At 37.7% G+C, this 23,022-nt stretch overlaps 2 protein-coding genes across 5 annotated transcripts in view; one reads left to right on the top strand and one right to left on the bottom strand.

Moving 5' to 3' along the window:
* Positions 1–23,022, bottom strand: part of LOC136236549 (UBX domain-containing protein 1-like) — a 224,576-nt gene that overhangs the window by 151,000 nt on the left and 50,554 nt on the right. The gene's annotated exons all lie outside the window — the stretch shown is intronic.
* Positions 1–23,022, top strand: part of LOC136236535 (uncharacterized) — a 107,915-nt gene that overhangs the window by 65,808 nt on the left and 19,085 nt on the right. For 2 of the 4 annotated variants that reach the window (XM_066026716.1, XM_066026717.1), the window contains one exon: positions 17,715–17,813. The exons of the other annotated variants lie outside the window; for them this stretch is intronic. In XM_066026716.1, the coding sequence (XP_065882788.1) occupies positions 17,715–17,813 (99 nt within the window). The remainder of the gene's footprint in view (positions 1–17,714; positions 17,814–23,022) is intronic. 4 annotated transcript variants of the gene reach the window in all.

Below are 23,022 nucleotides of genomic sequence, written 5' to 3' on the forward strand. Positions count from 1 at the left end.
TAATTGTGGTTAGTGCAAAACTGTGAATCATAGCCAAGTATAGTGTGAATTGTGCAAACATACATATCGGTACTGGAGTGATCATGTGACCAGATCTGGAAAAGCTGCTCTTATTGCTTGTTACACCACAAACATAAATGTATGTAATTACATCCAAAGTTAAGTGTCCTGGTTACGGTGGCTACTTTTCCAGAATCCATAGCAGTGGCAAGCCTTAGAAGTTGTTTGATGGAGGTCTGACCAACATGGTAATTGCTGCATGCAGCTCAGTGGGATGGGTGAAGACCTATCCTGTAAAACTCATTTTTGCTGATTTTGAGGCCTTATGTTCACATCCTAGCCCATACGAGCCTACACTTGCGTCACAAAAGCTATAGACTGTGTATTATTTGTATGGTGAATACTCTGGAAAGTAAGGTAATAATTGCATTGAATTTAATATACGTGGCATATAGCAGTATCAACCATTGGTGATCTACAACACCTTTAAAATTAAATCCAACATTCTTGATCATTTGAAGTACATACAGGTGATTAAGACTAGTTGTTTCAGGATTAATACAAGATGTTAATCCTTGCCTGGACCTCTTCTTATTTGGTTTTAATAGAATGTGTGGTGAAAACTTCTCAATTGTTACATACTTGGTACATTTAACGAAAGCAAATTATTGAGCTTTTGGGTAGGGAGGATGTAGTAAAGATGAGAACAGACAACATTAAAGCTGCAGATAAAGTGAGAGTTATGTGATGAGATGTAGTGTATATGGCCTCACTTTAGTAGGTACATATCAATGTTTAGTGACAAAAAGTTGTATTTACTATTGTGTTGTTTATTGTAATCACTAAAATACTAAACAATATACAGTATGTATGTACTGTACATGTATCATACAGTACGATAGTAAGTGTATAGTAGGGACCACAAAGGAGTAGGCATGGCCCACGGAAAAATATCACCCAAAAACAGCTTCCATTTTCCCTGACGATGATGAGGCAGTATTGGGTTGGGTAAACTAAGCCCAAAACAGCTTTTAGATCGACCCGAAATGCTTTCAACAAGTTACTATGGAATTTTAAAAATAATTTATTTAACGGAATTTTCTACTGGAACTAACATATTGCTGTTTCATCTAAACATGAAACCTAGGGAATGTTTAGATGCAAGCAAATAATGTTGTCTATGGAAAGTATTCTATTATTTTTGCAATAGCTAATGTATGTTATAACTCTAATTAATACCCTGTATTGCCCCAAGAAATGTGTCATCTTTTTGTAGAACCATAAAACTAGAGGGTAGAATAGTTACCCATAGGATGCAACACTTTTTGACATTGAACTTCATCTGCTAAATATCAGTCCATATAACACTTCTTAGTGATTCAATATTGTGCACTACTCCAGCTTGTTTCAATACTTTTTTATCGACGTGCTATGGTCCCTACTCTAGTTGAAAATTCCTAAGTTTTTGTGTACTTGCAGACAGGCTAACCTGTATGGTGGATCAAAATTTCACCATACAATACAACAATATGGCTAACTTATGGAATAGTAATCAAGAAATTATGGTGCCTATTTTTGTTACTATGGAGATGGTCTCTATTGCTATATATCAAGTTCTTGAACGGCTTATTAAAGTACATGCTGTGCAAATTTGGAAGTGCATAGGTCTGTAGTACTGTGCATAACTTACCTCTGATGGTAGTAGCAGTGGCGCTCAGATCTATAACCTGTCTCGGTATGAGTAGCTAGTATAGAATCAGAGTAGGCCTTCAGTCTGAAGGATGGTCGTTCTATTCACCCGGGCTGGAAGTTGTTCGAACCAACAGGCCCTTTTTCCAGGATGAAGTACTAAACTCTTCTCGTCAGCCAAACTATCTACTCGAGTATTTAGTAGCCAATCACTTACAGATCTCGTCCGGCAAGTGGCTGAGTCAGTGTGTTCGAAGGAACAAACTGTCGAATATTTAACAAATCTCTTTGTCAATCACAGTCCAGGCATCAGCAAAAATCAAAGTCACAACTTAGTTGTTGTATCAACAGCCTTAACGTACAACACTAGACTACATTTAGTTTACAAATGGGTATCCAGTACCTCTTTCAGCAACGTAAGCACCTTCTGAAACAATATTTTGTGGCATCTAAATATGCTGCTCAGGGAAAGATTAGTGTTGATACGGAAAATTAATGCCTTGATATGGTTTCGATGCTTGAAGAAGAAGACAACCAACCTGATTGAAGATAAAAGGAAAGACAAGGCGCTGATGGAGCACACTGATTGGAACCCCAACAGGCACATCCCACCAGCGAGTTTGCTATTGTGGCATAAAATGGTGACCGTGCTCTGCTTTGGTTGATCTGTAGGCTTGTGATCATGGTCAGTGAGTGAGGTGGACCAAATTTTGAGTTTTGGTGATTTATTTATAAATTTTATATCCAGCTGCCTGAAAGTGTTTTCTTGTTTTCAATGCATTTCATGTTAGATAGATTAGCATTGTTCCGTAAAGGTGGATTTCATCACGTAAGACGTCTCAAGGATGATTTTTAAAGGCGGCTCGTTTGATGGCATGCATCACTTTTGATGAGATGCCTACTTAAACAGTACTACGTCGTTACAGTAACTGATCTTACAATAATTAATACAACGTTATGTGTAAAGAGCAATCAAATTGTAATTGTGTAACTGAGAGTTTAAGTGGTATACATTGTTAGTACTTTACTCCAATAAATATTATAAAGTGGTGTCCTAAGTACATGTAGGTGCATACAACTGTATGAGGTAGATAACTATTGTCACAATAGCTTGTCAATGTGTATTTGTTCTCCACACAAGTGTACTGAAATATGATCACATGATTCATTATGTGATCACATGATCAGACCTGCTTACAATAGTTGTAAGCGTGAAGCCATATAGTATATTATCTCCTACAGGATGGTGACACAGCTCTAATTATTGCTTATCGACAAAAAGTTGTGTGTACTGTTGTCACTTAAATATACAGTATGTGTGTACTGTACATGTATGTACGTAGTCTGGTAGTATATTGTGTGTACATGATTGTAGAGGTGCACCGATATGGAAATTTTCCAATATACTGATAACTGATATATTGGCTACAAAATTACCGATTCCGATATATCTGAAAATAAAAGGTTTTGAGTATGGACACTACAATAATTGTTTTAAAATGTGGCAAAAAGCTTAAAAGGTGGTCACTAAAACCTATGTAAAGGAAAAAACAAAGAATTGTGAAAAGGTGATGATGAAAAGGTGTGCAAAAAAGGAAGAAAAAAAGTGTGACCAACTCAGGATGTGAACCCTGGCCATCATGAAAACCTATACTACTTGAGCTCGATGCTTTAACCATTGTGCTACCAAATCAACTATAGCGTACTTTGGACAATTATAGTACTTATGTGTAATATGTGCTCATATCTGCTAAAAGTCAACTTTTCACCGATACCGATATCACGATATCGGTACCGATACCAATATCACGATATCGGTACCGATACCAATATCACGATATCGGTACCGATACCAATACCAATATTGATATCGGTGCACTTCTACATGATTGGGCCTAAAATTATGTTTTGAAAATGATCTGACAAATCCTGTTATGTGGTCAGACATACTCAATAATATTGCAGAATAACTTTCTAAATTTGTTCAGACATTAGCCAGAAATGGTTGGAAAATGGTAGATATCTGAGGCTCTGGTGCAATGTACAGCGTACTCTATATAGTGGAATTAATATATTGCTGTTTTATATAGTGAAACCTAGGCAATATTTCAATACAAACTTGTACTGATATCCATGATAGCATTCTTTAATTTTTTTGCAATAGCTAATGTACGTTATAGCTTCTACTTTGTACCTAGAACAAAGCATATTGTCCCAAAAAACATGTCATCTTTTCATAAAACTAGGTATTCAGAGCTACAGTAACTGATCACACGTGTTAATATAGTGAGTAGTACAGTATATCTTTCCAGTAATGTAAAGGTTACCACATTGTGGTTATATGATTGAATTAAACTACTACACTGTACATTGTTAGTGTTTTGTTATGTTCTTCCAATGAGTATTGTACAATTCAGTACATATTGTCCTACGAGGTGTTACATGTACGATACCTTAGTAAATTTCTTATCCATATTTTGTGATTCAAATCTGAAAGCTTTTTAAATCAAATACTGACTTCTACTAACTTATCAGTGTAGCTGTACTACATTTAGTCATGTAGGCTTGTACGTGAAGTAGGATTATCTTTGCAGCAATTTTAAAAGATATTAATAGGAAGTTTGACTAAACTCTTTTTAAATATGTTATTATCCATTGCCATCGTGTGCCCTGCAAAGGTAGTATTGTAGATATGTTTGTTAATATGAATGGACGTGAATGTAGATATGTATCATGCAAAAGTTAAGCAAGTTTACAAGTGTTTTAAGGCTATTGTATTGTTTATAGAGTCTTTACAGAGTTTACTGAAGGCCTGGAAGAGTATACAGTACTTCATTGTAGAGTGGTTATTTTGTGTTATCTCTCTAATGTGGATGTGATCCATTATTGAAAATAAGCCATAATACTTTTGAACAAGTTGTAGCATCCTCAAACTAATTTATGGCATTATAGTATTGCAAGTATGACAAACAGTTTCATCTGAGTGTTTTCTGTGGTGAAAGTGTTAGTTGTGATAACCTTAACATGAGTAGTAATTAATTATCATAATTGACTTTGGCCAGAAGCCAGTGACATCACTACATTTACAATGTACCACATATCCTGTTATGGTTTGTTTGAATGTACCATGACCAGCAAGATGTGTACCTAGAATTTTGCCTTTGTATTATACATGGCTTCATGGTACATACTGTTATTGATTAGTAAAATTTCAAGCTTTCTTATTCTTGTATTTAATTATTCTCCATATATTTTGTGGTTTGCAAATTCTCTTATCATCTCTGCTGCACAGCATTGGCAATGATTGTGGGATTGTGCATGAAGCAATTTGTGTAAATCATTTGGTGACGGGTACATAACACTATACAGTTTTCTAAAATACTGTTCTGGAACATATTTTACTGGTTAAATAAATTTAATCAGTTGATGATTGATTTTCATAGAGTTGAGCAGTTTAGGTCTTGCCATATACTGTTGGTATGTGCATTTTGTTGTGTGCGTTTTGTGTGTGTGTGTGTGTGTGTGTGTGTGTGTGTGTGTGTGTGTGTGTATGTGTGATGTGTGTGTGCTTGCATGCGTGTACGTGTGCGTGCGTGTGTGTAGTTGTGTAAGTGTGTGAACATGTGTGTGTTTGTTGTTGTTGTTGTGTGTGTGTATGTGTGTGTGCGCGTGTGTGCGCATGTGTGCTTGCATGTGTGTACATGTGCGCGCGCACGTGTGTGTATGTGGAGTTGTGTAAGTGTGTACACATGTGTGCGTTTGTTGTGTGTGTGTGTGTTTGTGTGTGTGTGTGCAAGTGTGTATGCGTGCGTGCGCACGCGTGCATGTGTGTGCGTGTGCGTGTATGCGTGCAATTGTGTATGTGTGCGTGCGTGCGTGCGTGCGTGTGCGTTTATGCGTGTGATTGTGTATGTGTGTGTGTGTGTGTGCGTGCGTATGCGTGTGTGTGTGTGGGTGTCCATATGTACATGTGCGTGTGCGTGTGTGTGTGTGTGTGTGTGTGTGCGTGTGTGTGTGTGTGTCCGTGTGTGTGCGTGTGCTTTTGTAGAAGGCACAGCCACGTTTTACCAATACATTTAAAATATATTGTCAAAAACCAATTTATCCCATAAGTTGTGGTACTTATGAGCTTCTGATTATTTTGGATGTGCTGAGTATGGGCTTCTGATTATTTTGGATGTGCTGAGTATGGCACAAGAATAGCTTGCCAACCTTGGTGGCTACACATGAGTGAGAAGTTGGAGTTGTTTATGGCGTTTTGAAATATTTGCTTGTCAAAGAAGCAGCCATTACAATTTCCCACCATTTATATACCATATTTTGCTGTTTTTTGTTGTTCATATGCAAAACTTGTACGAAAATTTCTTATACAAACATTTTTATATAAGATCAAACTACTCTAATAGAGCAGTCATTCACGTAAATCATATGAAAAATATTTTTGCACAAAACTTTTACCATGAAATGTTTTTATTATTTTTATTTTTTATTATTAGCACTTTACAGTGACCAGCACTGAAGGTCTGACAGCAACATGTGCTGCAGCCTTAGGATTACCTAAGGCTGCAGTTCGGTAATGCACAAATAAGGCGAATTACGGTACCTGTATTTACTCAGTGGATGATATCCACAATGACAAAATTAGATGTCATAATTGACAAAATGGCTGTGTTAGTGTGGGGGCTTCAGAGATTTTAGCATGCAGTATTCGAAATGAATGTTGTCTGTAGTTTTCTACATTTGGAACCACGAGATAATAAAGGTAAGAAGTAGTACATGTACCGTGACGATGCAATACGCACTCCAACAAGGAAAGCAGACCGAAAATTTTAAATTCGGACACAACTAGGCTTATTTGTATTGCATTATATACTATATGCCTCACCTTCGCCCTTTTTCGCATTTATAAATACTATCATAAGGAAACACTATCTCACCCAATACCTCCCTGTACAAAGTCGCCACACAAGCACGGCCAATTTGTTTTGTGACGTCAGAAAACGTCTTTGCGGATATCGTTCAATTGTGTCACCGGTGCTCTATTATTTTTGATGATGAAACCTTTCGAATAACGCCATGTTGCTACTTGCTTCTTCTATACAAGACCTTTCTTTCACTCAAGTCCTTATAACACAACTATTGTGTTGTATGGTCAATTTACTAACTAATGTCCAGGATTTTGATTATTTGAGAGCCGTTACAGTTAACCAGGACAATACCTTCCTTAAATTGAGATGAAGATGAATACTATAGGTGTGTGAGCACTAGTAATAAGTATTTTATAAAAGTATGGTGTGGTACTATTTGAGGGTAGTACAATTAAATTAATTTTCAAGAATGAAATACTTCAAACTTACCGCACTGCGGTACTATTCAAGCCTGCAGTACAAATCAAGTAAATATGGTAGTTCTTTTCATGAATGTTGCTGTACTTACATATGGAGTGGAGGGTTTGGGGTGATGAGTTTAGCACCAGCTAGGGTTGCAAATAGGTTCCATACTTAATTGCCTACCTCTACATCCATTTCAATAGCATAAAATATGTACAGTTCATTTTATGTATGTACTACACAGCCTTGCGAGATAGGCCAAACCAATATTAGTGACTCTGATGTCTTGTTAATGTTACATCAGAACTGTGTGAACTTTAAATGGCTACAAGAAACAAACTACTGTACCCAACCTTGTTTGCTAAAATGTGGCTTAATTATTGCACAGTGTCTTAAACAGTATAGTAGCACTGTTTACGTAAGGATTCCCCTTAAAATAAGTCACTTGCTGCCCAAAATGTTGCTTTTATAAGTTATCCTAGAAACATCGTACATGATGAAAATCACTTTATGGAATAAGATTAGTCCATCTAACATCAAATATAATACTGCCACGATATAGAAAAACTCTATATCATATATCACTAGTGCTGGGTGGTATTGAAAAATAGCAAATGATATAGCTTCCATAAAAGTATCACGGTATTACTAATATCATGGTATTACTAATATCATGGTATTAATGTAAAAGCCATTGATATTAAAGGAACTGCCATTTACCTCAACAAAAGCACCAAATACCCATGGAGGCTCAGCAAACCTCAGGTACAAATTACCACAAACAAACTTGTTTACACAGTTTGGTTAACTGACTACATTACCACCTGCCTACAAACATTGTCGCATGTCTGGTTCCCTTCTAAATATGGGATGAAACAAGTCCACAGGGTGCCCTGATGGTATGGCAGTATTTAAAAAACAAGCAATGTCAAAACTGGTATGACTTAAGTATCACAGATTACTAACAATACGGTATATCGCCCAGCTCTATATATCACCAAGGTTTATGTCACGATATGAACATATATCACAATATAGAACTAACTGTAATGTTTGCAAGACAAACCTATACACACTCTTCATTGTAAGTTTATGTTTAAGTTGGATGTATACCACAAGCAAAAGTTTCTCTTGTTCATCAGATTTTAAATGCACTTTACTACTGCTTTACAAGTGAGACAAGTGGCTAGCACTACGTAGAAACCTTAAAACCTCCCAGTTTACTTTGGGGTTGGCTTGTTTACCACACTACACCATCAACACATAACTTAATTAAATGCCAAATATCATATGTCTGGCTTCCACCACATCATTATACTAAGCAGTGCCACTATCATGCAACCATGGATATAGCTGATTGGCTATATCATATCACTACCTTGTTATATCGATACTGTCGATGTATCGATTTATTGTGGCAACGCTAATCAAATACAGGATTAAAAGTGAGAAAACACTTATAGACAGCTGGGTATATAATTTTTAAAAATCATCCAAACTTGAATTTTGTCTACCTGCTTACCTGACCACGGTTGCAAGGATGAAGGCCAAACGGAGCAGCATACGGCCACCATTTTATGCCATAATAGCAAACTCATAGTGGGTTTGTGGAACAAACCCACTATGAGTTTCATTATTCCATAGTGGGTTTGTGGAACAAAATCCGCTAGATGAAATTTGAAGGCGCATGTCTCAGTGATGGTTTAGCGGATTCAGCTCAAATTTGAAACAGGAGGTCCCCCACCCAAGGGAGTTTCTACAGTAAAAATGGTTACTTTCCGGTCAGGCACTATTGAGCTATGGATGTGTGAAAACGGCATTTTCTTGGTTCCTGTAAAACTGTTGCACGCGCGCCTGCACTGGCTGTACTTGGCCTCATGACACACTATCGTGTTTCTTGATAACATGTTCATAATTTGGTGGCACCACCTCACACTTTGTCAATTTTGATATTTTTAATACTGAATACAACGTGAATCACTGTTCAGTGGCAAATTTAATAAAGTTTATTTTGAAACAATATGGTGGTGTAGTTCTGGAATAATTGTATGCTAATGAATGTACGGTAGTATCTCTATTATTGGAAGTCATTGGGCCCTGAGTGCATTCAGATAATCAAAAAGTTTAAATAATTAATTTATATGCTGAGCTCTGTTCAATTACTGTACACCTTAAACAAAATGCTCTAATAGAACAGTCATTCTTCTGTTTGGATAGTAGAATGTTCAGTTAATAGATGGCCAGATTATGAAGGGATGGTTTTACATGGCATCGTTTTGTATTACATATCATAATTGGCCAGTATATATATATATATATTTTTTTCCTCCGACCCTAATGGCACTACCTTCCACCCACATGTCTCTATGGAAAACAAGCTAGAAGAAAAACATAAAAAGGGAAAAAGAAAGAGTTTACCTACAGAAAAGACACCTAAAGAACCTACAGAAGCCCAGGGAATGTTAGTGAACTGGTAGATGCCCCTCTGCAACAGCGAGATCTATTTCCGGGGCACACCAAGATGCTTAGAGCGTGATCGAGAACCACGGATGCACATGATGGAGGAGCGAAGCAAGGAGAACCACAAACTGCAATGGAACTGAGCCCATCACCACTGAATATGGGGAACCCCACTTCTCACTGAGTAATTGAGCCAAATGCTTATAGGTGGTAGTGGCTGCTTTTCCTATTCCACCAGAGGAGGAAAAAACTAATGAGGTAAAACTGCCATGCTCTACTTTGCGTATACGCTCCTCATAAGTACGATGCTTCTCAGCCACTACCACTACCACCTTGGCTGCCTACGAAAAGTGGCAGCCAAGGTGGTAGACCAATTGGAAGCTGCAAAAGAATTAAAAATGCGAACATCAAAAAGGTGCGATGATGTAAGTACCTCCAAGCACTATAGCAAGCACTTTTGGGTTTAATACACCTAGTGAATGGCTTAACAGTTGTGGTGGACTGTGCTGTATGATGATTGTATGTCTTCTCATATGGAATGGAGGCACGTATGTGTATTTCTGCATATATATGCTTTGGCTGATTTTTTCAACCTTGGCTACTTGGCCCCAAAAGTATGGGGCCAAAACATACTTTTGAAAATAGTATGGGAGCCATGGTCTCCCTGGTTCCAATGTCCTTGTCCTAGTGGGAATGTAATTAATAAATGAAGAATGACTGACGTTAGTGTGTTTTGTTGTTGAACTCATACTATTGTGTGTATGTTGAGTAAACTGATAAATTATGACTACCTTTGAACATTGTTGTGTCATAAAGTAATTGTGGTTAGTGCAAAACTGTGAATCATAGCCAAGTATAGTGTGAATTGTGCAAACATACATATCAGTACTGGAGTGATCATGTGACCAGATCTGGAAAAGCTGCTCTTATTGCTTGTTACACCACAAACATAAATGTATGTAATTACATCCAAAGTTAAGTGTCCTGGTTACGGTGGCTACTTTTCCAGAATCCATAGCAGTGGCAAGCCTTAGAAGTTGTTTGATGGAGGTCTGACCAACATGGTAATTGCTGCATGCAGCTCAGTGGGATGGGTGAAGACCTATCCTGTAAAACTCATTTTTGCTGATTTTGAGGCCTTATGTTCACATCCTAGCCCATACGAGCCTACACTTGCGTCACAAAAGCTATAGACTGTGTATTATTTGTATGGTGAATACTCTGGAAAGTAAGGTAATAATTGCATTGAATTTAATATACGTGGCATATAGCAGTATCAACCATTGGTGATCTACAACACCTTTAAAATTAAATCCAACATTCTTGATCATTTGAAGTACATACAGGTGATTAAGACTAGTTGTTTCAGGATTAATACAAGATGTTAATCCTTGCCTGGACCTCTTCTTATTTGGTTTTAATAGAATGTGTGGTGAAAACTTCTCAATTGTTACATACTTGGTACATTTAACGAAAGCAAATTATTGAGCTTTTGGGTAGGGAGGATGTAGTAAAGATGAGAACAGACAACATTAAAGCTGCAGATAAAGTGAGAGTTATGTGATGAGATGTAGTGTATATGGCCTCACTTTAGTAGGTACATATCAACGTTTAGTAACAAAAAGTTGTAATTACTATTGTGTTGTTTATTGTAATCACTAAAATACTAAACAATATACAGTATGTGTGTACTGTACATGTATCATACAGTACGATAGTAACTGTATAGTAGGGACCACAAAGGAGTAGGCATGGCCCATGGAAAAATATCACCCAAAAACAGTTTCAATTTTCCCTGACAATGATGAGACAGTATTGGGTTGGGTAAAACTAAGCCCAAAACAGCTTTTAGATCGACCCGAAACGCTTTCAACAAGTTACTACGGAATTTTAAAAATAATTTATTTAACGGAATTTTCTACTGGAACTAACATATTGCTGTTTCATCTAAACATGAAACCTAGGGAATGTTTAGATGCAAGCAAATAATGTTGTCTATGGAAAGTATTCTTTTATGTTTGCAATAGCTAATGTATGTTATAACTCTAATTAATACCCTGTATTGCCCCAAGAAATGTGTCATCTTTTTGTAAAACTATAAAACTAGAGTGTAGAATAGATACCCATAGGATGCAGCACTTTTTGACATTGAACTTCATCTGCTAAATATCAGTCCATATAACACTTCTTAGTGATTCAATATTGTGCACTACTCCAGCTTGTTTCAATACTTTTTTATCGACGTGCTATGGTCCCTACTCTAGTTGAAAATTCCTAAGTTTTTGTGTACTTGTTAAAATATATAACAGACAGGCTAACCTGTATGGTGGATCAAAATTTCACCATACAATGCTCGATAGTGTTGCACAACAATATGGCTGACTTATGGAATAGTAATCAAGAAATTATGGTGTCTATTTTTGTTACTATGGAGATGGTTTCTATTACTATATATCAAGTTCCTGAACGGCTTATTAAAGTACATGCTGTGCCAAATTTGGAAGTGCATAGGTCTGTAGTACTGTGCATAACTTACCTCTGATTGTAGTAGCAGTGGTGCTCAGATCTATAACCTGTCTCGGTATGAGTAGCTAGTATAGAATCAGAGTAGGCCTTCAGTCTGAAGGATGGTCGTTCTATTCACCCGGGCCGGAAGTTGTTCGAACGAACAGGCCCTTTTTCCAGGATGAAGTACTAAACTCTTCTTGTCAGCCAAACTATCTACTTGAGTATTTAGTAGCCAATCACTTACAGATCTCATCCGGCAAGTGGCTGAGTCAGTGTGTTCGAAGGAACAAACTGTCGAATATTTTCGTCAATCACAGTCCAGGCATCAGCAAAAGTCGAAGTCACAACTTAGTTGTTGTATCAGCAGCCTTAACGTACAACACTAGACTACATTTAGTTTACAAATGGGTATCCAGTACCTCTTTCAGCAACGTAATCACCTTCTGAAACAATATTTTGTGGCATCTAAATATGCTGCTCAGGGAAAGATTAGTGTTGATATGGAAAATTAATGCCTTGATATGGTTTCGATGCTTGAAGGAGAAGACAGCCAACTTGATTGAAGATAAAAGGAAAGACAAGGCGCAGATGGAGCACACTGATTGGAACCCCAACAGGCACATCCCACCAGCAAGTTTGCTATTGTGGCATAAAATGGTGACCGTGCTCTGCTTTGGTTGATCTCTAGGCTTGCGATCATATGGTCAGTGAGTGAGGTAGACCAAATTTTGAGTTTTGGTGATTTATTTAAAATTTCTATATCCAGCTGCCTGAAAGTGTTTTCTTGTTTTCAATACTGCATTTCATGTTAGATAGATTAGCATTGTTCCGTAAAGGTGGATTTCATCACGTAAGACGTCTCAAGGATGATTTTTAAAGACGGCTCGTTTGATGGCATACATCACTTTTGACGCGATGCCTACTTAAACAGTACTATGTTGTTACAGTAACTGATCTTACAATAATTAATACAACGAAGTGTAAAGAGCAATCAAATTGTAATTGTGTAACTGAGAGTTTAAGTGGTATACATTGTTAGTACTTTACTCCAATGAATATTATAAAGTGGTGTCCTAAGTACATGTAGGTGCATACAACTGTATGAGGTAGATAACTATTGTCACAATAGCTTGTCAACGCGTGTATTTGTTCTCCACACAAGTGTACTGAAATGTGATCACATGATTCATTATGTGATCACATGATCAGACCTGCTTACAATAGTTGTAAACGTGAAGCCATATAGTATATTATCTCCTACAGGATGGTGACACACCTCTAATTATTGCTTATCGACAAAAAGTTGTGTGTACTGTTGTCACTTTAATATACAGTATGTGTGTACTGTACATGTATGTACGTAGTCTGGTAGTATATTGTGTGTACATGATTGTAGGGGTGCACCGATATGGAAATTTTCCAATATACTGATAACTGATATATTGGCTACAAAATTACCGATTCCGATATCGATACCGATATATCTGAAAATAAAAGGTTTTGAGTATGGACACTACAATAAATGTTTTAAAATGTGGCAAAAAGCTTAAAAGGTGGTCACTAAAACCTATGTAAAGAAAAAAACAAAGAATTGTGAGAAGGTGATGATGAAAAGGTGTGCAAAAAAGGAAGAAAAACGTGTGACTAACTCAGGATGTGAACCCTGGCCATCATGAAAACCTCTACTACTTGAGCCCCATGCTTTAACCATTGTGCTACCAAATCAACTATAGCATACTCTGGACAATTATAGTACTTATGTGTAATATCTGCTCAAATCTGCTAAAAAGTCAACTTTTCACTGATACCGATATCACGATATCGGTACCGATACCAATACCAATATTGATATCGGTGCACCTCTACATGATTGGGCCTAAAATTATGTTTTGAAAATGATCTGACAAATCCTGTTATGTAGTCAGACATACTCAATAATATTGTAGAATAATTTTCTAAATTTGTTCAGACATTAGCCAGAAATGGTTGGAAAATGGCAGATATCTGAGGCTCTGGTGCAATCATAGGCGGCGGAAAGGGGGGGGGGGGGGGGGGAGGGGACTAGGGGGCTAAAGCCCCTCCTCGGTCTGCTGAGGGGGGGCCTAGCCCCCCCTCAGAATGATATCACACCGAAATTATCTTTCTTGGAGTTGGGCTGAAAACCGTGATAAAGATTGAGATACTCTAATAGAGCAGTCACTCTAATAAAGTAGTCAGGTTGTAGCGAGCTATGTAAGGATTTTTATGTAGTTTATCAGCTAGAAATGGTAGCTGGTGAGGTGGAAAGCACTTGTCAGTTGGTTGTGACCTTTTTTTTTTTTTTTTGGTCTCACCTTACCAAACTATAGAAATAAGTCTGGGTCAGCCCAGTCCCCCCTCATATCAACTACTTCCTCCGCCGCTGGGTGCAATGTACAGCGTACTCCATATAGTGGAACTAATATATTGCTGTTTTATATAGTGGAACCTAGGAAATATTTCAATACAAACTTGTACTGATATCCATGATAGCATTCTTTAATTTTTTGCAATAGCTAATGCACGTTATAGCTTCTACTTTGTACCTAGAACAAAGCATATTGTCCCAAAAAACATGTCATCTTTTCATAAAACTAGGTATTCAGAGCTACAGTAACTGATCACACGTGTTAATAGTGAGTAGTACAGTATATCTTTCCAGTAATGTAAAGGTTACCACATTGTGGTTATATGATTGAATTAAACTACTACACTGTACATTGTTAGTGTTTTGTTATGTTCTTCCAATGAGTATTGTACAATTCAGTACATATTGTCCTACAAGGTGTTACATGTATCACCTAACACTACAATAGTAGGTTGTCCTGTATTTGTTATTAATACAAAACCTACTGGAATATTGTGTTTGAATGATCACATAATCCATAACGGGATCACATGATCTAATTGTTTGTTTACATGTTTACACTAGTTGTCATTATTTAGTGAATCTGTGAAGCCATATAGTGTTGTGTCTCCCACAGTATGGCAGAACGCCTCTACACTTTGCTGCGCAATCCTGTAGTGAGGATGTAGTGAAGATGATGATAGAAAGAGAAGCTGACATTAATGCTGTGGATAACGTAAGACCATACATTATGCAATAAGATTGAGTAGTTGAAAACATGCAATATACATAGAATGTAAACTTTACTAATGTTTATATTGTTCTACAGCCATTGTGCTCTTGTTACTTTGTGGCAACTCTGTAGGACTCTCCATAGAGGAATGTGAACATTAAATAGGATGCACACAAAGTAAACAATCCTATGATACCTTAGTAAATTTCTTTATCCATATTTTGTGATTCAAATCTGAAAGCTTTCTAAATCAAATACTGGCTTCTACTAACTTATCAGTGTAGCTGTACTACATTTAGTCATGTAGGCTTGTTCATGAAGCAGGATTATCTTTGCAGCAATTTTAAAAGATATTAATAGGAAGTTTGACTAAACTCTTTTTAAATATGTTATTATCCATTGCCATCGTGTGCCCTGCAAAGGTAGTATTGTAGATATGTTTGTTAATATGAATGGACGTGAATGTTGATATGTATCATGCAAAAGTTAAGCAAGTTTACAAGTGTTTTAAGGCTATTGTATTGTTTATAGAGTCTTTACAGAGTATACTGAAGGCCTGGAAGAGTATACAGTACTTCATTGTAGAGTGGTTATTTTGTGTTATCTCTCTAATGTGGATGTGATCCATTATTGAAAATAAGCCATAATACTTTTGAATAAGTTGTAGCATCCTCAAACTAATTCATGGCATCATAGTATTGCAAGTATGACAAACAGTTTCATCTGAGTGTTTTCTGTGGTGAAAGTGTTAGTTGTGACAGAAGCGCCGAAGGCGCGTAACACTCAGGATATAGCTATGTTCTATCTTTTGTTAATGAAACATGTCCTTATAAAGAGAGCAGTAATTTCCTGGGCTGTGCTTGGTTATGTTAACAGGTGCTAGTAGTTAATATGCAGCCATAGAGTGTCAGTAATACTGGTAGGGTAATTAAAAGAATTATTTCAACACAGCTCTGTTTCTGGTCCTCAGTACAGCACAGCATATGAGAGCTTACAAAACATATGGCTACTTAGTTCATTGTTACTTGAAGAGTTGTTCAGTCTCTTTTAGTTTACAAATAGCACACAAGTACTTAGACTCATCATGGCTTCCTTTGAAAATTAAAAGTGATGATGCAATAAACCACTGAGTAGCAGTGAATATAGGATGAATGCCCTACATGGACTGAGGTTTAAGTAATTAGTCAAATGTTGGAACCACTAGTATCACGCTCCTTCACGCCTTCGACGCTTATAAGCTCCTGGTTGTGATAACCTTAACATGAGTAGTAATTAATTATCATAATTGACTTTGGCCAGAAGCCAGTGACATCACTACATTTACAATGTACCACATAGCCTGTTATGGTTTGTTTGAATGTACCATGACCAGCAAGATGTGTACCTAGAATTTTGCCTTTGTATTATACATGGCTTCATGGTACATACTGTTATTGATTAGTAAAATTTCAAGCTTTCTTATTCTTGTATTTAATTATTCTCCATGTATTTTGTGGTTTGCAAATTCTCTTATCATCTCTGCTGCACAGCATTGGCAATGATTGTGGGATTGTGCATGAGGCAATTTGTGTAAATCATTTGGTGACGGGTACATAACACTATACAGTTTTCTAAAATACTGTTCTGGAACATTTTACTGGTTAAATAAATTTAATCAGTTGATGATTGATTTTCATAGAGTTGAGCAGTTTAGGTCTTGCCATATACTGTTGGTATGTGCATTTTGTTGTGTGCGTTTTGTGTGCATGTATGTGTGAATGTGTGTGTGTGTGTGTGTGTGTGTGTGTGTGTGTGTGTGTGTGTGTGTGTGTGTGTGTGTGTGTGTGTGTGTGTGTGTGTGTGTGTGTGTGCTTGCATGCGTGTACATGTGCGCACGCGCGTGTGTGTATGTGGAGTTGTGTAAGTGTGTACACATGTGTGTGTTTGTTGTGTGTGTGTGTGTGTGTGTGCGTGCGTGTGTGTGTGTGTGTGATGTGTGTGTGCTTGCATGCGTGTGCGTGTGCGTGCGTGCGTGTGTGTATGTGGAGTTGTGTAAGTGCGTACACGTGTGTGTTTGTTGTGTGTGTGTGTGTGTGTGTGTGTGTGTGTGTGTGTGTGTGTGTGTGTGTGCTTGCATGCGTGTACATGTGCGCACGCGCGTGTGTGTATGTGGAGTTGTGTAAGTGTGTACACATGTGTGTGTTTGTTGTGTGTGTGTGTGTGTGTGTGTGCGTGTGTGTGTGTGTGTGTGTGTGTGTGTGTGATGTGTGTGTGCTTGCATGCGTGTGCGTGTGCGTGCGTGTGTGTATGTGGAATTGTGTAAGTGCGTACACGTGTGTGTTTGTTGTGTGTGTGTGTGTGTGTGTGTGTGTGTGTGTGTGTGTGCTTGCATGCGTGTACATGTGCGCACGCGCGTGTGTGTATGTGGAGTTGTGTAAGTGTGTACACATGTGTGTGTTTGTTGTGTGTGTGTGTGTGTGTGTGTGTGTGTGTGTGAGTGAAAATGATGATCTATCGTAGTTTATGCAAGTATGCACTAAATATGTATCATCACAAACAGTGTTAGGATAATCATAGTGGTGATATGATGTAGATATTTACGCAAATTGTATGAAGATGTGGTGAAGCCATTTAATTGCTTTTTCTGCAGGACAAACAAACACCTTTGCATTTGGCCGCAAGGTTTCGTAAAGAAGCTGTTGTGGAATTTCTTGTTACCAAAGGAGCTGATCTTAATGCTATGGATAAGGTTAGTATTAACAAGAGTAATAAAGAAGATAGTTGACTCACTATCTTGTTAACAGTAACCAGTTCAGTAACATCAGCTTATAGTTTTTAGGTGGAATATAATAAGAACAAAACAACTATATAATATTCAAGGTTTTATGCCAAAATTTATTTGTTTTATTCTGCAATATGTACTTAGCATTTATTTGTTACAACTGTTAGACACTGTGTTCTTTTGTTCTTGTTGTGTTCCACCCAAAAAATTGACAGGATCCTTTAAACAAGCTACGGACAAATGTAACAGGTCAGATATATATATAATTGAAAATGGGGAACAGAAAGTGAGAAGGTTAACAACCAATTAATGAAAGATGGCTGATATACGTCATCATGTCAATATACAGCTTGAATAATGCTTCTTTGCAGTGTTATTGATCCTTCTGCTAAACAATAAAAACATTCTAATAGAACAGTCAAGAAAGTTTTATTATCCCACCAGACAACAACCTACATTGAAACCTGTTGATGGACATAGGCTACACTTGTAACTAAGCTATCAACAATAAAATTTTAACATGAAGAGATTTCTAGGGCCTATTATGAACTTTGGAAACTGCACCTGCAACTTCTGGATAAGAGGTCATGTGATGGGGTATTCACTAGTATGCTTTTCTTGCTGGAGCGACTCCATGAGGAGGTCCTATGACTGTAATAGTGTTATACTTAGTCTAGCTCCTCATTGGAACTCCAGCTTGACAAGAATACTACAGCTGCCACACTACATATCATGTGACTTTTATCCTAAGGCTACAAGTACAACTTATATACAGTGACTGTTAACTACGTGTTATGCATGGGCAGGGTGTGCCTCGTGTGTATTATAAATATGTATAGAAATTTTACATGGGCTACAGGAAAATGTAACAAGCTGGATAAGTAGAATTTTAGGAAAATGGGAATGGGAATGGGATGGGGAACAGAAAGTGAGAACAGGAATGACCAATGGTTGATATACATCATCATGTCAATATACAGTTCTTCTTTGCAGTGTTGTTGGATCCTTAACCTTTAAACCCGCAAGTAATTTTAAAGAATATGTGATTACACACAACCATTTAAAATGGTCTGTCTAGCTAGACTAGCCTAACTATTAGCCTAAAGCTATATACCAACAGAAAGTTTATTCATTGGGCTTTTAGAGGAAGTTTAAATAACCACTGTAACAACAGAGGCTTACTTGTTGTGGAGCGATGGAAAATGGTGGCTTGGTTTTCCGTTATTTCTCAATACTTGTGACGGCAGCCATATTAACAATTAATTAAATCACATAAGCTATATATGATGTGATTCACCATTGAATAGAAAATCGCTTCGTGTTTATTTCACATGAATCTGATAAAGTAGGTATGTAAGGGGTTTGCATACTTATTTTGTGTAACAATAGTTTCAGGGTGAGTTTTGACCCCATGCTTTCGTGTTAGGGCAAATCCCTAGATATCAGTTTAATCCTTGTTTAATAAAATGGTGTTGATTACGTAGCCATAGTAAGAACAGTTTGCAAGTTACAGCGCTTTTCTTACAGCGATGTGTCAATCCTGATTTATCGGCGCATGTGGGTTTAACGATTAAAACAATAAAAACATTTTAATAGATCAGCCAAGAAAGTTTTGTCAATTATCTCACCAGACAGCAACCTGCACTGAGACCTGTTGATGGACTAGATTAAGTATGTAGACTAACTATGCTGTCAACAATGAAAGCTAGCTATTCCATTGAAACCATAAACATTTTAAACATGAAGAGAAGTGTAGCTAACTGCCAGGTCCTATTATATAAGCTTTGGAAACTTTACCTGCAGCTTTTGAATAAGAGGTCATGTGATGGGGTATTCAGCAGTATGTTTTTTTTTTGCTGGAGTGGCTCCATGAGGAGGTCCTATGACTGTTCATAGTGTTGTCCTTAGTCTAGCTACTCATTGCAACTCCAGCTTGACAAGCATCCTGCAGTTGCCACACTACATGTACTGTAGGGCTCAAACGAAATAGTGGTTTACTGTATTCGAATATTTGCTCAGCTCTTACAAGATTAGTCAAATAATTGGTGTAAGGTTTCATTGCTATGAATGCAATTCAGTAATTAAGGCGGCCACTACCAAGAAGCCTACAAATAACCACAAACAGGTTTGTGGCTTTGTATGAATAACTTACTGAGAAGAAGAGATACCAGTGTGCACTTTCTGAAAGGATTATCACAGCGATATTGTGATAGAAAGTGTTTATAACAAAGTAGAAGTACCTGGAGTAAGCCACAAATCCGTACGAAGTCTTGCACTTATGGCAATTCACCGTGAAATTAGTACATCTCACCAATTAGTGGCTGCCTAATGTTATCACCATAGTCCTTTCCTTTTTGTTACTTTCATTAGAATTGTCTTCTGCTTCTGACAGCTAATCACATGCCACCATATAATGATCATGTGCGGATAATCGTTTGTTAATTTTATTATTCGGCTGCAATGCAAACGAATATTAATCCGAATATTCGGCTAATCATTGAGCCCTAATGTACTGATTGTGGCGGAATGGGATATATTTTAATGATCATGATGGGCAATTTAAAATTTTGAAATTGACTTGCGTAAGTGAGATCTTTATTGAATGTTTACTGACCCATGGCACTATCCAGCAACAACCTTGTTTACCAAGCTACCACAAGATTTGTTGACATAACTCATAACCAGCTCATCTTAGCTGGCACAGAACCAGTGAATACTTAATAATTATGGCCCTGCATGTCAATTTTGCAAAACACACCTTGAGACAACTTAGCTATTGCATGCAATACAAAACAATGATATACAATGCTCACACTGTATTGTGTACTCAAATGTTTCACTGCAGTTATCACAATTATACTTTACCCAATTAAAATATTTTCTAATTTGACTGATGTGCCAAGGTAATGCACGGTCTAGTGCCAAAAGTACTGTAACAATGTCATATCGTAATGTATGCACTGTGTAACATAATGTGCACACCATGTCTAATTAAGTACAACACAGCGTTGAAACCGGGTCGGGTCATCCGGGTCAACCGGGTCACATTTTCTCCGGGTCATCCGGGTCTGACCCGGTTTACAAATTATCCGGGTCTGACCCGGATTGGATCACGTGAGAAACGAAATTGATCGTTTGACAACGTGGAACCTATAAACGCTAGTCGCGTAGCTCTTTCGTGAGCCACGCCCACTTATCGTGTTACAAACATACGCTCAGCCACGCCCATTTATTAAGTGCAGTCTGTAGCATGAAACTGTGTCCGTTTCTGTCTGCAAGCTTACTTGCAGCCATGCCCACTAATCGATTAATGTATGAGTTGTATATAGTCTAGGTCTAGTCTTGCAGCAGGATAAGTACTTTTGTGAGCCACACCCATTTTAATATATTGGGAAATTGAAATACTAAGTATGTATGAAGCCACACCCAATTGCTGTCTGTAAACTCACAGAAGCTACGTGGAAACAAACCCACTGACTGATTTTAAATTATAAACTTACCGGCTTAGTTATCACATAACTACTTGTTTACTCAACACGAATCGAACGCTCGAAACGTAGTCTCGCTTGCTCGAGAGTACCCGAAACATAGCTCTTATCGCGCGCCTCGGCTTAATTTAATCCGGGTCACATCCGGGTCTGACCCGGATTGCTATCCGGGTCAGTGGGTCATCCGGGTCAGCAGTAGTGACCCGGTTTCAACGCTGGTAAAACAGGAAAACAGGTATTTTGTACTGAGTTTCATGCAACCCACAAGTCAAAGGTAACACCACAAAACAGTTTTAGATACTGTACACGTACACTTTCATAACTGGCAAGCACAAGTACGCCGGTGTTCAAATTTCAGAAGTTTGTTCTAGGTTTAGTATTGTGTCACTGCAGATTGTCTAAAATAACACTTCCTTTGTAAGGCTACTCTCCAGCAGTGGTGTGGTGTTCTGAGTTATTCACACACGGTATTCATGGCCTGTCACATATTGGAATTCATAGCAACCTTTACCACATTACATCATTACTTCATTACACAACACCTTACATCATGTATTTCCATTGTAGTCAAACACAGGTACAAATACATAAAAAGAAAGACATACAGAAAGTTCAAAACTGGAGTGACACCATAGCGCAAGGCATGTAAATCTGCATGCCTTGTGCTATTGTGTCACTGCCTTGCACTATTGTGTCTGCAATTTACATGTCTTAGCACAAGTTCATTACTTGCCTTGCGCTAAGGCATGTAAATCTCTCGATGTTTTAATAGTTGGATAATATGTTAATGGTTTCAAGTAGTAGCTAGCAGCTAGTGTTTTATTTTTAGTTTTCAGTGTTGATAAACTTAGCTAGTCTGTATCAGCATTGAAACCGGGTTGGGTCAACCGGGTCACATTTTGTCTAGGTCATTTGGGTCAGACCCACTTTAAAAATTATCTGGGTCTGACCCGGATTGGATCATGTGCGAAGCAAATTGTTTAGTTGGATGGTACAGAAGTGTATAAACGTGTTATAGTCAAGTCCTGATGTAACTCAGCTTCTTTTGTGAACCACACCCACTTATCAAATGACTGTCTGCAACCATACGTGCAGCCACGCCCATTTATCGGTGATGTTAAAGTCTAAAAGTATGCATGAAACCATGCTCATAGCTGCCTGCAGGCTTATGTGGAGCCACGTCCACCAATCGATTTTTATTGTATGAGATAGATCAAAGCCAGTTTCTTTCGTGAGCCATGCCCACTTTATATCAGGAATGAGTCATACTTTTTAAAATTATGGTGTGTTAGTTATGTGCAAAGCCACACCTACTTGCAGGAAACGTATCTTGCTTTTTGCAAACTGATTAACATTGTTGTATAGACACCCTCATGCTTAACGTGCTAGTCACACTCAAAATGTAGCAGTAGGCGCACGCCTCACTTTAATGTCAAATCCGGGTCAGCGGGTCATCCAAGTCAACAGTATTGACTCAGTTCTGTATACCTAATCTAGTCTATCAAATTCATGTAGGTTTTCAATGCAGGATAGTTATAAACAAGACTGCTCTTATAGAGTCTGCAATGCAAGTAACTGCTCTATTAGAGTGTTTTAATTGTATAGCAAAGGGATAAAACAATTCAGCAAAGAAGCAATGTGCTTTATATAATTATTTGTATAGGGACGTGATGACCACATTTTCTGTT

The sequence above is a fragment of the Dysidea avara genome, chromosome 10, assembly GCF_963678975.1.
Source record: "Dysidea avara chromosome 10, odDysAvar1.4, whole genome shotgun sequence".
Lineage (NCBI taxonomy): Eukaryota > Metazoa > Porifera > Demospongiae > Dictyoceratida > Dysideidae > Dysidea > Dysidea avara.